The sequence below is a fragment of the Alligator mississippiensis genome, chromosome 1, assembly GCF_030867095.1.
Source record: "Alligator mississippiensis isolate rAllMis1 chromosome 1, rAllMis1, whole genome shotgun sequence".
NCBI classification, from domain to species: Eukaryota; Metazoa; Chordata; order Crocodylia; family Alligatoridae; genus Alligator; species Alligator mississippiensis.
Window position 1 is genome coordinate 161,226,750 of NC_081824.1, and position 15,722 is coordinate 161,242,471.

Consider the following 15,722-nt stretch of genomic DNA (forward strand, 5'->3'; position numbering starts at 1 on the left):
AAAGAAAGTTATATAGGGCCAGGGGGAAGAAAACAAGCCAGAAGGTGTGTGGCTTAGTGGGTGCCATGAGAAGTTTACTGTGCAGGTAACTAATTAGCTGTGCAGTAAATGTTACACATCTACACATGTGCCCCTATTAGGCCAGAGTAAACTAATTTACTCTGCATCAGAATAATACTTGTAAATAACTCTGCAGCAGCACATGTGTAGATGCTGCCCTGGCTGGCTGGGGCATGAGGGTTCTTCAGTGTGGGGGCTGCCTGCCTGCTAGCTGGGCCTGCTCTGACCTGGCTCATTGTGCTGCTCCTGGATAAACTATGGAGCTTATTGCTCTGGAGTTAATTGCTCCCAGTTGCACACGCAAATGGCACACCCAGGAGTAATTAACTCCAGAGCAATAAGCTCCAGAATTTATTCATGTGCATCAATTGCATGTGTAGACATGCCAAGTTTGGTGGATGTTATTCTGCAAGGGAGGGGGCTCCTGAGTTCTAGCCTGTGTCCCTGCTCCCAGCGGGGTAGTAACTTCCTCACTGCTCTTCATCCATTTGATTTGATGAATGTTAAATGCAAGGTGCAATTGAGCTTAAGGACTGGAGAAGGGTCTGGATAACGTCTAACCTGTGGATTGGTGGTTAGAGCACTCCTCTTCACCCCCCACATTAAGGGTCTTTGTCCAGTCCGCACAGCTCCCTAGTGAGCATGCTTAGTGAACATATGGCTGCTTGCACACCTAGAGCTGCATCCTACATTTTGTATAGGTGCCAAAAACCACAGTTCAACAGTTGTATAACTACCATTTGGTACACAAAGTGAAATAGGCTTTAACCCTTAGTTTTTCATGGTTTTTTAATGCTGGAGCAGGAGTCATTTGTAATGCAAGGGATAGAACTCACCAGCAGGGTAGCTGTCATGATTTCTGCCAGTCTTTTAGTGATGTAACCTAGACTACAACACATTCACTGAGTCTATGCAGCTGCATCATTAACTCCCCTCCCCACCATTTCTACTTCTGCAGACACTCATAAACATTCCCACAAATAGTCATAAAGTCTAAAATTAGCTTGCTGAACTGACCCTCTTACTGCTAGATTCCATTTAGGTCCTTAACTTGTGAACTGAGATAAGGTAAAAATAAAGGCATGAGTAATTGTCTAAAAAAGTATATATCGATCAATATCAGTTGTGTTTAGTATTATGAAATGTAGAAGATCCTGAAAGGATCTTCTCTATGCTTAAGTGTGGCATATAAAGTAATACCTAAAATGATGGGCATGCCTGGTATACCTCTGTATCATCAGAAGTTTTTCAGCAGCGACTTCTTTAAGTCAAAATCCTAGAACCAAACAACAACAAGCTTTGGAAAAGTTTTTATCTGTATCAAAAAATCACCTTCTGTGGCTCAACTCTGGGCCAGATAATGGGATGAGCCAAGCTTCTGTTGGGGGCAAGCTGAGAGAGGAGACCACAAAGAGTCTTATGCCACTCTGTGGTTTGAGGGCTAATTCTGTCAGTTCCAGCCTCATCATACTATAAAATCACCTCTAGGGGCTGCTGCAAAGCATGCTTCCCTGCCATTGACCTTATCCAGACTTAGTATTTCCCTCTGGTGTGATTTCTGCACTTGGAGTTGCAAAACCAGGTATGTCCTAGCTGGGGACTCCCTGGATTTTAGGGGAATCTCCATCTAGGGAGAGGTGGGTGCTCTCTAACCCCTTTATAGTGGTAGAATGATCCAAAAGAGGAGGATTGCAGCTCAGTTCAGTCTACCAGTTATCAGTGCTGTCATTTTCCATACTTGCTTGCTTTCTTCCTACTGTGCAAAACAATGCTACTTGACAGAAGGCTCTGGTTGAAGCAAGTCTGATTTTATTTTATATTTTCTCCCCTCCCCCATGCCTGACAGGAAAATCATATACTATGATCGGAAAAGATGATTCCATGCAGAACCTTGGCATTATCCCCTGTGCCATCTCCTGGCTCTTCAAACTGATTAACGAACGCAAGGAGAAGACGGGAGCCCGCTTCTCGGTCCGGATTTCTGCTGTGGAAGTATGGGGAAAAGAAGAAAATCTGAGGGACTTACTGTCAGAGGTGGCAACTGGCAGCCTACAGGATGGTCAGTCCCCAGGGGTTTACCTTTGTGAGGACCCCATCTGTGGCATGCAGGTGAATCGAGGGTTTATTTTAAATTGAAGCCAATCTTTAGGGGAGGAGAAAGTGTATGTGTGTGTGTGTGTGTGTGTGTGTGTGTAGCTCTGAGATAGTTCAAAACTAAGAGCTACTTGAAGTGCCAACTTTGTAGACTTGAAAGTGTTTACAGTATATAGGAACTTTATGACCTGCAGCTGCAGGGCCATCTGCTTTCCTGTCCTAAATATTTGTACCTCCAGGATCACTGATGTTGAGCAGGAGCCTGTGTTTGAAATAAAACATGAAAACCTTCAGAGCAAACACAATTCACCACCTTCCAACAACAAATGAAAAAAAGTGTGATCTCTCTTTGGTAAAACAGCAAGCTAAAATATTTACAGTACTTCACAAATAGCTGCAGGCTAGTAATATGGCTGTTTATCTCTCTGTAAACTACCTTATTTATAGCAGTGGCATTAGTAATGTTGTAGGAAGCATTAATAGCTACTTATTAATTGCTGCCAAGAAATAAATGCTTGAGCTGGGTAGGTCAAGAATGACTCCTATTCTCTTCAGGTATGGAGAGCCAGCAGAAACACCTTAACTGGCTCATATTTGTTCCTGGGCAACCATTAAACAGAGTTAGCAGCCTTCTGTTAAGCTTCTTTTTATTTTGACTTGATACAAAAGTGCCCATTCTTTCTTTTTATTACATAGCACAGGCCTTGTACCTATGCAACTGAATAAGGTATGAGCAAGCCTGCAGGGAGGGCTTAATTACAGCCCCTGAAACTGAGGAGCTACTGCCTCCTAGGGGCACTAGTACATGTGACGGGGGTTTAGTCTTCAGGGTTGCATTCCATGCCCCCTAAATAGAAATGGTGGGTTTTTTAATTGAAACCCACTGTTTCAATTTAGGGGTTTTATTTTTCTGTTGCTGTTATGGCAAGGGGCCCAATCCTTTTTTCTTTATTTTTGGTGGAGCCTGCCTGCGGCCAGGGGGTCAAGCTGCTGGTGGGCCAAGTGGCCGCTGAGTTGCAGGGGGGCCTGGTCCTTTCTTCTGCAGTGGCAGCACCCCCCAGGGCCACCCAGGTGGGCTGCTAGTAGGCTGGGTGCTGCCCCAGCTTGAAGGCAGCACCTAGCCTGATCCAACTCTTCCCTAACCCCACTATGGAGCACTATGGGGCAGCTGCCACAATAGAGGGAAGGAGCAGGGCCCCCTTCAGCTCAGGGGCTACTTGATCCACCATCAACTCATGCCCTCCCCCCCACCGGCCTCTGCCAGGGGAAAAAAAAACATTTGGGCCCCTGTTTCTGCCTTCAGCAGGCCTGATCCTTTTCTTCTGCAGAGCCTGCCTGCCTGCCTCTCCCACAGCCGGGGAGCAAGTTGACTAATAGGTGCAAAGCATTGTTGCAAGCTAAACTACATTGGGATGTAGTTTAGTTTGCAACAATGCAAACTCATTTAAAACCACTCAAACTCTTGCACATGTACAGTGTGATGCCATTAAGCCACACAAAGTGTGGCTTAATGGCATCACACTGTACACATTTTCATCATGTATACATGGTAATGGCGTCACATGTACAAGCACCCTAGAAGTATAAAAGCACCAGTGATTCAGGAGTCAGAAGAGGGAAGGAAGAAGCAAGGCCACAGAATGATGCACCAACCCCAAACAATTGAAAGTGGAAAGTCAGACTTCAGAAATATCACAGGACTTGCTTACAAATCATGAGATTTAAAAATAACAATCCAGTTGGGATTCTGCTGTTTTGCTTTCTAAGCCATTGGGGTATACTCAGGTCAGATGTTTAAGGTTTGCTTTTGTATCGGAGGTCCTCCATATTTCTGAATATCCCAAAATATACCATAAAATTTAGTGTGTATAGAAAACAACTGCATCTAAGATCCACAGTTGCATACACCAAAACTGAATTAATAGTTGAACTGTTGAAATGAATAGCTCTGTAGAACTCATGCTAATAGATTAATGTGTACATGTATATACAAAATCAGCAACATTAATATTGGAAAAAAATCACAAAATGTCATGCTATTTTTAAGCAGACCTTTTAGACAGTATATTGTCCTGTACATTTTCTTGTTGTTGGCAACACTCTCACACAGGTCTACCACAAATTGTCCTCTTCATTAAGAATCTAGACTCCAAGAGGGTTTTATTAACCCTTTCTGGGCTCCTTTTAAGGAAAAGAACTGACTCCTTGGCTGTATTGCACAGCAGGGTAAAGGCTAAAAAAAGGAAACTTCTCACTGTATGTAGAAATCTCAGACAAATAGGCCTACCCCACAGGCTGGGGAATGACTCTAACATTGTCTGAGGGGCTAGCTCTGTATTACCAATCCCAGTACCGTCATCAGTATCATATTTCATAATCACATGTCACTTCGGCAGGCAAACTAATCTTAGATGCCACAAAGCACACGCGCATTCCTAACATTATCACAGGTTAATAAGATCTGACCTCACATCCCGGCTGTCATTTGGGAAAGATAAGAGCAGTTTCCTTTCCCAGTGCTGGCAACTATGATTGAGGTCCAGCAAATGTTAATGTATGTACATTACATGTCCTGCTTCATTTAATGGGTTGCCCTGACCCTGACGTAGATGCAAAAGCCTATGGGGCAAAGGTATGAGGAAGTTGCTTTGCATTCCTTCTCCAAATCCCACAAGGGCTATGCACAGCCTACAGTCCTCTCCTTTCCCAGAGCCCAACGACTTCTCCTTCAAGTTATTTCTAGGCCTCGAAAGGCCTTTAGGTGCCATTGCAACTGGAAGCTCAAATCAGGGCAGCATTGGCCTGTGGCAGCCCCTGAAGAGAAGGGGCAGAATCTGTCTTCCCTTGGGCCCTTCATTCAAGTGTAGCAAGGTTGCAGGGGAGGAATCGCCTCAGTGGTTCTCTCTTTCTCCCATTGTGGTTTCAGATCATTGGCCATCTCTATTGAAATGCAAAAATAGCATTTTGGTCTGTTGTTTGTTTTTCAAGCCAAACTAAATACCCAAAGAGCCCTTTTAGTGAGGTCCCTGCTTCCATCATTGTGATGAGGTGGGTTTTTTATTTACTCTGAGACCACTGCTCCTTTAAAGAATCATTGCCACAAACACAGAGGATTCTCATGTACATTTTGTGGACCTGGGTGCAGATAGGGAGGACACTAATGAAGACATAGGTCTGGACAACCTGTGTAAAAGGGATGCACAGATTTATATCTCTGCTGCAAGTGTTTATGTCTCTCTGAAACTACAAAAGGGGATAAAGGAGCAATCTCAGTTCTCCAGAGCAAATATTTTAGTAATGCCTGTTCACACCTGTGAAAATGAATTTTGATGAACTGGAAATAGAAAGCCCCAGCAAATCCACAGTAGTGTTATATAATATATGGTTTATGACTCCAGGATAGTAACCCAGCAGACCAACATTTACCTTTATCCTTTTAACCCTGCAATTATTTTTGGTTGTCATATTTTCATATTGTGTCTGCAGCCAAAGGTACAGCCATATATTCTAGGGAGCCTTGACATGGCAGTGGATCTAAAGAATCAGGATGGGCCTTCTAATAACAGGCAAAAGGAACAGAGGGTCTGATTTGGAAGGGTATTTCCTCTTTCCTAGTATTTTTTCAGGCTCATTGGACTTTGATTTTGGGGCCACAAAGATATGTTGCCTGCTAGTGCCAAATCCTGTGCTTTCTTTTCCTTGGGTTGTCTTATAGCTTCAGAACCAGAGTGAGCTTCGTGCTCCCACAGCGGAGAAGGCTGCCTTCTTTCTCGATGCAGCCATTGCCTCACGCCGAGGTAGCCAGCGAGACTGTGATGAAGAGGATCACAGGAACTCCCATATGCTCTTCACTCTGCACATCTACCAGTATCGCATGGAGAAGAGCGGCAAAGGTGGAAGTAAGTCATTCACCTTCCCCTTCTATTTCCTCACTATCAACATTTCAGTAAACTGTTTTACTTATAAAGGCTCTGGGCAAAATATTCTGCTCATGTGAATGAACATAGGTTCCATTCCAAATGGAGCTGAGCCAACTTATTTGGCCTTATAGATCCAGCTCGGTTCACTAGTGACTAAACGGTATTGCCATCTGCTGACTATTAAAAAATGGATTAGTGTGCTAATTTCTGGCATGGAAGTTTGTACAGGTCTGTATGTCAAAAATGAGGATGAAAACAATGGAATTGGTCTCAATCATCATTGCTGTTGGTAGGCTTAGCATGGAGGCCACGCTAAGATCATACCACCTGAAGTCCCTTCTTGTCATGAGGAGACAGCCCCTGTAGTTCATAACTGACACAGGGGAGGATGTGTGGAAGCTGGTACTGTACTGCCAGTGCCCATTCTTGGTTTTATCTGTGGATAAACAAAATAATTCAGTCTCTTGGTCTGGTAACCTTCTGTCTTGCACACATATGCACACTTTTTGGATTTCTGACCTATTGATCTCTTTTATCTGCAAGAGGAAAAAAGCATGATGTTATATAGGTAGGGCACTTCACCAGGTTGAGGGAGATCTGTGTTTGCTCCCTGTCTGCCAGAGACTTCCTCTGTGACTTCGTGCAGGGATCCATGCATCTCAGTTTCCCAAGTGTAAATAGAGGATACCAGTGCTTGCCTGCCTGTCCTATTTACACCCTAAAACTCTGTAAGGCAGGATTGTTCCTTATGATCTGTTTTTCCAAGACCTCATAAAGCCTCTCACCCTGTCAAAATGGGAATTTCATTTAGAAAATGTCAAAAACGCAGTATTTTGACATTTTCAAAACTCATTCACTGGGTTGTTTTAGATCAAAAACCTCATCAAAGCCAACCCTTTCCTGTGAAAAGTTGCCAGTTATACAAAATGGCATTTTCTGACAAAAAAGTTTTGTTGAAAAATTCTCAACAGGCTTTAATGTTTAAACTTGTGGTCTTAACTACTTGTGGTCTTAACTACAGGGTCTTGTGTGTAGCAGCAGGCTACAATTTAAGATGTCCAAGGAGTGGCTATCCCAGACTACATTTATACCTAGTATTTGAATGCAGTGAATTGCCATACAGCTTATTGAATGTGTAAGAGCTAGAATGAAAATTGCTTAAAATGGAAATGTAGTTTGCATATGTTTGAGTAATAAACCCTGTGGAATTGGTAGCCAGAACTCAATTAACTAAAGGTTTATTAATTAAGCACCCTGCGGTAGAAAGGATGACACTGAATGCTTCAGCTAACTGATTGTTAGGAATGAAGATGGCTGGTTTTGAGGGGAATATCACTACAGCCATTTAATATTCCATGCATTTTATATACCCATGCCCGCCCACTCGCACACATACATACAAGCTTCTTACCACTGTCAACTATAATTAAAAAAAAAACCTGTGTAGAGAAAAAAATGTTTTTTTTTTCTTCTAGCTGTAATAATTAATTAGAAGATTACTTTATATACTATAGGTTTATAATGTGAGATGCATCATTCCCTATGGCTAGATATGGTTTTTTTTTCCCATGGACATTCCACTTTGACTGGACATTTCCATAGCTGGGTGACCCAACAAGCCATGCAAGGTCAGATGTAGCTGATAGTTGGATGAGAAGGGAATTCCAAAGTCTCAGATAGGGCTCTTTGCAATTATCAGAGACCTTTTTTTGCTATAATGAAGGGTTTTTAAGAAAACAATGGGAAGATAGTGGAAATACTGGTTTAAGTAACTATGTAAAAACAAGAAAGCACTTTCTCTTGGGTCAAAGATCAAATCGCTAAAGTGTAATTTTGGTAAGAAGAGGGATTGTTAAAATGGCATTGTGGTGCTGTACTTTTTGACTGGCCAGATTTATTGCAGGCCAAATTTACCACGGTCAGAAGCTGGAGCACCACCATCAAAGTTGATGGAATTAAGGAAGCTTTAAGGCATTTTTATGAGCCTTCCTGCTGCAGATTTAATATGGCTATATGATATGGCTTTATTCCCTTCAGCAAGAACTACCAGTATACTTTTGATTCTAGAAGTTTTGGTGGGGCACAGAGAACTTCATTTTTACATACGTGCTATTGTGAGTAGTTCTGCCAACCTAAAAAAAGTCTTTGTTGACTTCTCAATGAAGTAAATGCAGTAGTCCCATCACTCTTGACTATTCTTGATGTTTTTCATTTGTGTCATGTGAATGTGTGAGTGAAAACAGTATGGCTAAAGTTTGACAGGTAATACATTTTTGCTTTTCTTATTTTTTCTTAAATCTCTTTAGCATTGCTTCCTTTCTTCATTCTCAAAAAACTAGGTAAAGGTAAAAAATGGATACTTGTGTAAAAGTTCATCTTAATTATTGTCTAGTTACTCATGGGCTAGGGGTAGAAATTACACATAAATTGGTATAAGTGACTGGAAACGAGTTCATATCTGTAACACAACAGAAGTTCAATGCACATAAATCTCTTCCAAAATGGCTGAAAGTGGTTTAAGATAAACCTGGATGGATGTAGTTATCAGACTTAATTGATTTAGGTTAAATCGGTTTACTGAACTTCTTTCCCCATTCTCTTTCAGATTCAAGTTAACTCACAGTCCCAGGATGCTTTACACTTCCCCACAAACCTCCCCTTGCAGGGCAGGCAGTTGGGTGACCATCTTCCGGGGGGACAAAAAAGGATGTGGGCTGTCCACTGAGGGCTGACAGTTCCCTGCCCTGCTGCCCTTCCCCAGGAGCTCTGTACTGGCCATGCCATCACGGTGGGGCACCCCCTGCCTCACCGGCAGCAGTGGGAAGCACAACTCTGCGCCACTGCCTTCACTGCTACCAGGCAGGCAAGGGTTGCTTCACCATGGCAGTGCAGCCAGCATGGGGTTCCTGAGGGCAGGGGAGCCCTGAGCCCACCTCTTCCCCTACCCTTGCACAAATCTGGGGGGCATGTGCCCCCACCCATGTCCCCATCTCTGGCAATGCACACAGCAGTGCGGAACTGCCCTGCCCTGTCTCGTTCCCCAGACGAGCCAGCCATGGCTCCTGCTCCCTGGCTAGGCCCTGCAGCTGCACAGTCCTGCCCCAGGCCCCATACATCACCCCAGCTGGGCAGCATCCCCAGCTCTAGCTCCAGGCCCCAGCCATAAACCCTGCTACACACCTTCTCTCCCCATGGGGATCTCATTCTGTGCCCCACTCCCCTTATTTAGCTGCAGGCACCTGGGGAAGCTGCTGTCCAGCTGCAGGCACCTGGGGAAGCTGCTGTCTGGGGCTGTATTGCTAGCCATGTGCATGTGTACATACACACACATCCATGTGGCATCCCCTGTGTCTTGCTGTCCCCAGCTCCAAGCATCCCCTTACAGGCTGAAACTCTAACAGCTTGCAAGGGGAAATCCACAGTTTCATGTGGTTTTCTCACAGCAAATGGAAAACCTGGATCACTGTGCCATACTGGGGAACCCAGGACAGGCTGTCCTGGAGTCATTCAGCCAGGGACCAAGACTTGATGCTTAAATATTGGGACTGTCCCACCCAATTAGGGATGGGTGGTCATCCTAGTGATTGGGCTAGCCTTGGCCCAAGCTGTCTGTTCCAGCAGAGCAGGGAGGCTTGCTTTAGTTCCCCCTAGCTTCTGGCTGGGGCCACTGCAGGTATGTGGCTGCATTTCTGGAATCAAAAGTAAGTGTCTGTTCTCTGGCTTATCAGTTCAGTCTATGCAGCTTAAACTAACCTGAGAAGATTGAATGGATTCAGCCTTGGGCTTTTTGACTGTCTTTATTTAGCCATGATGGGAAGTACCAGATTAGTCAATGCACAGGTAGAATAGGATAACAAAACAAAAACTTAATGCAAAAGATAAGTTCTTATTTTAAGCTGGTTTCTGCCTCTCTAGGAAACCTGGTTATGCAGGGCTGGTTTGTTTGTTGTCTGATTCCTTTCCCTTTGTTAAGGAGATCAAATAATTTCTATTTTCTTTTACCTTGACCTATCAGGAGCACTAAGAAAGTAAGCACCCCTGTTATAGGAATAGGATTGCTTTCTGGATTGCCCCCCATCCATTTAGTGGGATCCATTATGCCCCCAGACAGAGTAATGGAGTCACTCAGACGCAGTAGTTGGATAATTTGGAACTGCACTTTGGTCATCTGGTAGGTGAAATAGAATTCTGCCCATGGTCTCCTGCGCAATGAAGGAAGTTCTTTGCAGTAGAGCTGTACCAGTTCCAGTGAATCTGAAGTAACCAAACCTCTCTTGTATCTTTCCAAATTCAATCAGCCAGCTATACCATGCCATTTCTTATATCATCACCAGGCTGGTGGAAAGGATAATAAAGTCTTAGTGGGCACTGACTGTTGAGACCACTGACCAATAATAGCTCTACATTTTCTAAACCTTTGTCTCAACTGATGTGTATTTCTCCATTTGTCTCCACAAGGGCTATCATTGGTCTCAAAACTGTTCTTCCAAAACCATTTCACAGCTTACTTCCTCCCCCTCTCATAATAATAAATCAGTGTCCCTTAGTTCAGATAGGAAAAAAAATTATGAGAGGCAAGGATTTTTGTTATATGTTTTATTGGCGGGGCTGTAGAGTTTAGACAGCTGTTGGACAAGCTTTGGGGCATCCAGGGTGCATCTACACATGATGCTACGTTGCTGTAGCAGCTTGCTATGGTGATGTAGCATCCTCAGGTGTCTACACATGACCAGCAGCTACTTTCCTGTAATGACACACTCTTCCAGTATAGTACACTGGTACAGTGAAGTAGCTGCTAAAAATAACCGTGCGCCATGTGTACAGTGCAATACAGTACTTCCAAAAGGAACTACTAAATCACAGTGCAGTAACAACACTGCCATAGTGACATGTGTAGACATACCCCCAGAGACCTGAGGATGGGCACTTGATGCCCAAAAGCTCATCCAGCATTTCTCCCAACTATACAGTTTGTCCAATAAAAGATATCACATAATATCTTTGCTTGTAGTACATTTTCTGGACCATTACCAAGACAACAACACTCCCACCCTAATACGACATGGAATATATTTGTATTTAAAAATGGAAGCATGTGTTGTGGGTTCAGGTTGTGCTGTTTTCCAACAGAGTCCATGGCCAAATAAAGTCCAATCAAATTATATTTAGTTTTCTGTAGATGCGTCTGCCTGAGACACTTCACTGCATATTAGCATAGTTTACTGTGAAGTAAGCATGTGAGTCTACACATGCACCTGCTTACTGTGCAGTAAACCTCCCTAATCCCGAGTAAATTTGCTACCTGCAACTGTAAATTTGCTACCTGCAACTGCAAAACAATTGGAGGTAAAAAAAAGTGGAGCAGAGACTGTAGCCTGAGGCAACCGGAAATTCGGTCCTCCACAGAGACCCTCTGGTTGCCAGAGCATCTCTATGGTTGGTCCCTCGCCCTGGTGCTGAAGCAGTGTGCTGGTAACTAAAGGGTTGGAGGGGCTGGAGGAGCGGGGATGGGACTATGGGGGGGACCTCCCCTGGCCTCGCCCACTCCCCTAGCCCTCCCCAGCCCTGCCCTGCCCATCCCCATTCCCTGCCTGCCCCCCAAGGCCCCCGATCCCGATGGTGCCTGGATCTACCCCCCCTGCCCCACCGAGGCCCCCAATCCTGGTGGTGCCTGGCCTCATTCCCACCCCCTGAGGCCCCTGATCCCAGCAGTGCCCAGCCCCATCCCCTCCGAGACACCCCCCCCCAGCCCCTGCTGCCCCCCCCCCCAGAGTTCCCCCAGCCCCTGCTTCTAGGGTACCTAAAGGCTTTTTTTCTGGGTGGGGGGAGGTTTTTTGGGGGGGGGGTTTTGATTTTTTTTGTTTGTTTGTTTGTTTTTTTTTAAGTGATGGTGCCTGAAGCTGGGAGTGCAGGGGGGGGTGGGGCCGGGCAAGGCAGCCATTGGGGGGTTTTGTGGAGCAGTGGGTGGGGCTGGGTGGGGCAGCCATCGGAGGGGCTGCAGCAGCTGGCAGGGGATGGGGCCAGGTGGGGCAGAAATTGGGGGTCTGGGGTGGGGCATGTGGGTCTTGCTAGGGGGTGGTAGTCCCTGTGGCGGTCATTTGGCCCCTGTTGGGGAGCTGTAGCCCCTGTTAGGGGGCCATAGCCCCTGTGGGAGGGCAGCAAAATATATATTCATGTATTCATGAATTCATGAAATATGCATTTAGAGTTCACTTTATTATTATGATAGATACACTGGTAGGGTTCCACATTGCTTTACCACTGTAGATATATCAATAAAACATTGCCCAACTGATCGCTCGCTCTCTCTCTCTCTCTCTCTCTCTCTCTCTTTCTTTATAGCAGTCTTTTGTTTTAATTGTGGAGGAACATGGATTTTGGGGTATTTTACAGAGTGACTTTGGGATTTTTTTTATCAGGGATTTTTCAGTTTTCAAATAGGGAACACCAAAATTCCTGCTAGGGAGGCCAGTGGCAGAACCCTGCCTGCTCAGAGCTGGCACCTTGGACCCAGCTTGCCATAGTTGACCCTCTGGCCAATTGGGGCCAGAAGGACATGCTTTGACAGTTCAAAGCAAGCCACCACACCCGGAACATCTTCCGGGTGATAGCTGCCCAGATCGCTGGGCAGTGGCACACATGACAGTAGTGCCACACAGAAGCCAACTCTGCAGCCACAGCCCACTGGCAGCTGGCCCAGAGAGGTAGATGCCTTTACTGGCTGTGCAGTCCCCATCCAGGTCTGGCAGGTGCGCAGGAAGTCATAGCCAGGCAGCAGCCCCCACTGCCAGACTGTTGCAGTGGGTAAAGGGTGCGAGGAACTCTCAGGGCTGCTTCACCAGTCCAGCTGGCACAAGGGGTAGTGTCCTCACATACTGAGAGTGAGTAGCCCTGAGCTGCTTGCCAGGGCAGCTTTTTGTACCGATGGGGCCAGGACAGGGCAGCTTTTTATACTGCTGGGGACAGCACAGGTACTGGCCCTGGGCTCTAGCTCCCCCTGGCTGCAGATCCAGGAGGAGTCAGGCAGGGTTATTTTGCCCCAAGTGGCACAATTTGCTCCACAACAAAGTGCATGTCCAAGCACATGCGCTGAGGCAAAAAGCCCCGGCTCAAATTTGCACCGCTTCTCTTTGAGCTGCTGCAAGTACAAGTGCTTGCATGTGTGGACGTGCCCATGGAGTTGAGTGGGGAACAAGTTGTCCAGCCTCAGGTGATTGAGGCATGGGGTTTGGAGAGAGGGGCAGGGTGGGGTACGTCCCAACCCACTGCCTTGATCTGCTGGAGGGGCTGCTAGCAGCGAGCTAGCTGCTAGTTGTCCCACTGGCAGATTGGGCAGGGGGCTGGGATCTAGTCTTCCCTCTAGCTCTTTCCAAGTCCCCTGCCCCTGATTGGGGAGCCAGAGCCAAAAGCTCCTTGCTGCTGGGGGAGGGGGACATTGTCCCCACCCGAGCAGCAGGCAGCCCCCTGGGGCTGGGAGACAGCTGTCTCCTGGCCTGGTGCTCCCTGCCAGCCTCTGGGCTAATGCTCAGGGGGAGCCTAGAGCTCTCCCCTGTGGTGGCAAATGCCCTTTGCAGGGCTGCAGGCAACTTGGTGCAAATCTTCTCTCTAATCCCCACTTATGTAGACACCTGCCTGAAAGTGCCTATTACTGAGTATTTTACACCAGAGTAAATTTAGGCTGGATCAAATGCATATGTAGACATGCCCTGTGTTTAGGAAATATCTCTGCTGCCCTTTTCTGTATGCTAGCTTATTTTTTTTACCCAGGCAATAGAAGAAATATAGCAAAGCTGTGTAACAGGGATGTACCAACAGTTTTCTGTATTGTGCTTGAGGTGTCTGCACAAAATATTGTACTAGTTCACTTGATGCAGGTTGGTGAGTAACTCATCTTTATGTTTATCATATTTTCTCTTGGGGAAAATCGGAAACAATCTCAGCCTGTTACCTGAAACTATCTTATCAGGCTAACCAAATAGAGCAAATACATTCCCAATGCCTAGTAATCTTAGCAGCAGACATTTTTTATATATACTCGTGTCAGTCATGTGGAATAATCAACAGCAGCAGTCAAATACTTTTCCTTACTTTTCATGGCAAAATCAATGTGCAGGCTTCACAAAAGCTCAGTAGCTGACTTCTAGGGTTGACATGCAGTGTGTTGTGGTGTTATTTGGTGACTCCTGCAGGGTTTAGAACAGCTCATTTAAAACCCTTTGTCCAAATCTAGACTCCAAAATTCAACTTCTAATCAGGCTTTATATTTTTCCTTTTTTGTGGGTGATATTCAGTGTAATTCAACCGACATCCCAACATTCAGTCTTTTAAGTTTCATTTCATTTCTTTTCTCTTCTGAACATATCCAATGCACATTTGGAAAACACTTCCAACCAGAGATTCTTGGTGCTGATGAATCCTCATGCTTCCATTAGTTGTAGGAACTTATACATTTGGTGCTCCCCATTTACTAATCCACAGCAGCAATCATTCCCTGTTTTCATACTACTTTTCTTTTCTTCTCTTAGATCCTTGGAAAAGGGGCTGAGCCCTTTGAAATGTAGCTGTAGTATTTAAATCTACATGGAGTTTCTTTTTTCTGCTTTTTACTTAACTCCTATCTGTATTAAAAATGAATATTCTTCTTATAATTTTACCAGTGGATCTATCATGTGGCTCTAATGTGGTATAGTTTACACCATGCAATTAGAGGTAGTGTACCAGCTGCCACCATGCAGCATACAAGCATTATGCCATTAGGAAAAGTTCTGCCCATTACAAGAAGGAATGGTAACACCTACCAGATATTCCTGTGCTTTTCAGTAACCTAAAGAGATAACAAAATGTTTACTTCCCTTTGTTTTTATATATATATATATATTTTAATACTATATTAGTATCTCCTAATTTACAATGAGTATGTATATTGTACCTCTCTTTAGTACCTGTTTCTGTTTTCACCCTCAAATGTATGTTATGTTAACTTCATTCACACATAGCGGATTGGACTCCTCCACTACAAACAGTTCTGAGAAATGGTATAGATCATGTCTCCTTCTTATCAATATGAAGAGATTTTACAAGGAGACTTCTGTGTTAGTGAAAACAATCTCCTTCTGTTGACTTTCCCCATCATAGTTACATGCCAAACCTATAATGCGGGTGTGCCTACATGTGCATTTGATGCAGGAGCAGTTTACTTGTTTGTAAATTATTCCTGAGTAAACACTCCTGGGCTGGCATCTACATGTGCAGTGACGTAGAAACAGATTTGCTGCTAATGGCAGCAAACTGCTCCCACTTTCTGAATCCCTGCAATGTACCCCTGCCACCACCAGGGAGAGCTCTAGGGTCCTGGGTGCTAGGCCAGCCCCTGGTTCCTGGGTGCTACCCCAGGGACTGGCAGAGAGCACTAGGCCAGGAGACAGTTCTCTCCTGGCCAGGGCTGGGACATTGCATCCTGCTCCTGGAAACTGCCTGCTGTAGGGGCAGAGACAATATCCCCTACCCCGGCAGCAGGGAGCTCCTGGCCCTGGTCCTGATCAGGAGCAGGGGACTTAGAAAGAGTTGTAAAGGAGGGGCAGGGAGCTAGCACCCCTGCAGCTCTTTCCAAGCCCTGTGCCTCAATCACCTGATCGGGGCATGGAGCTG

The 15,722-nt window shown here is 45.3% G+C and overlaps 1 protein-coding gene across 1 annotated transcript in view; it reads left to right on the top strand.

The window, feature by feature from the left end:
- The window catches only part of KIF26B (kinesin family member 26B), a 498,361-nt gene that overhangs the window by 380,099 nt on the left and 102,540 nt on the right, over nt 1-15,722 (top strand). Inside the window, exons 8-9 of the mRNA XM_059716126.1 lie at nt 1,907-2,169; nt 5,870-6,053. Of these exons, the coding sequence (XP_059572109.1) occupies nt 1,907-2,169; nt 5,870-6,053 (447 nt within the window). The remainder of the gene's footprint in view (nt 1-1,906; nt 2,170-5,869; nt 6,054-15,722) is intronic.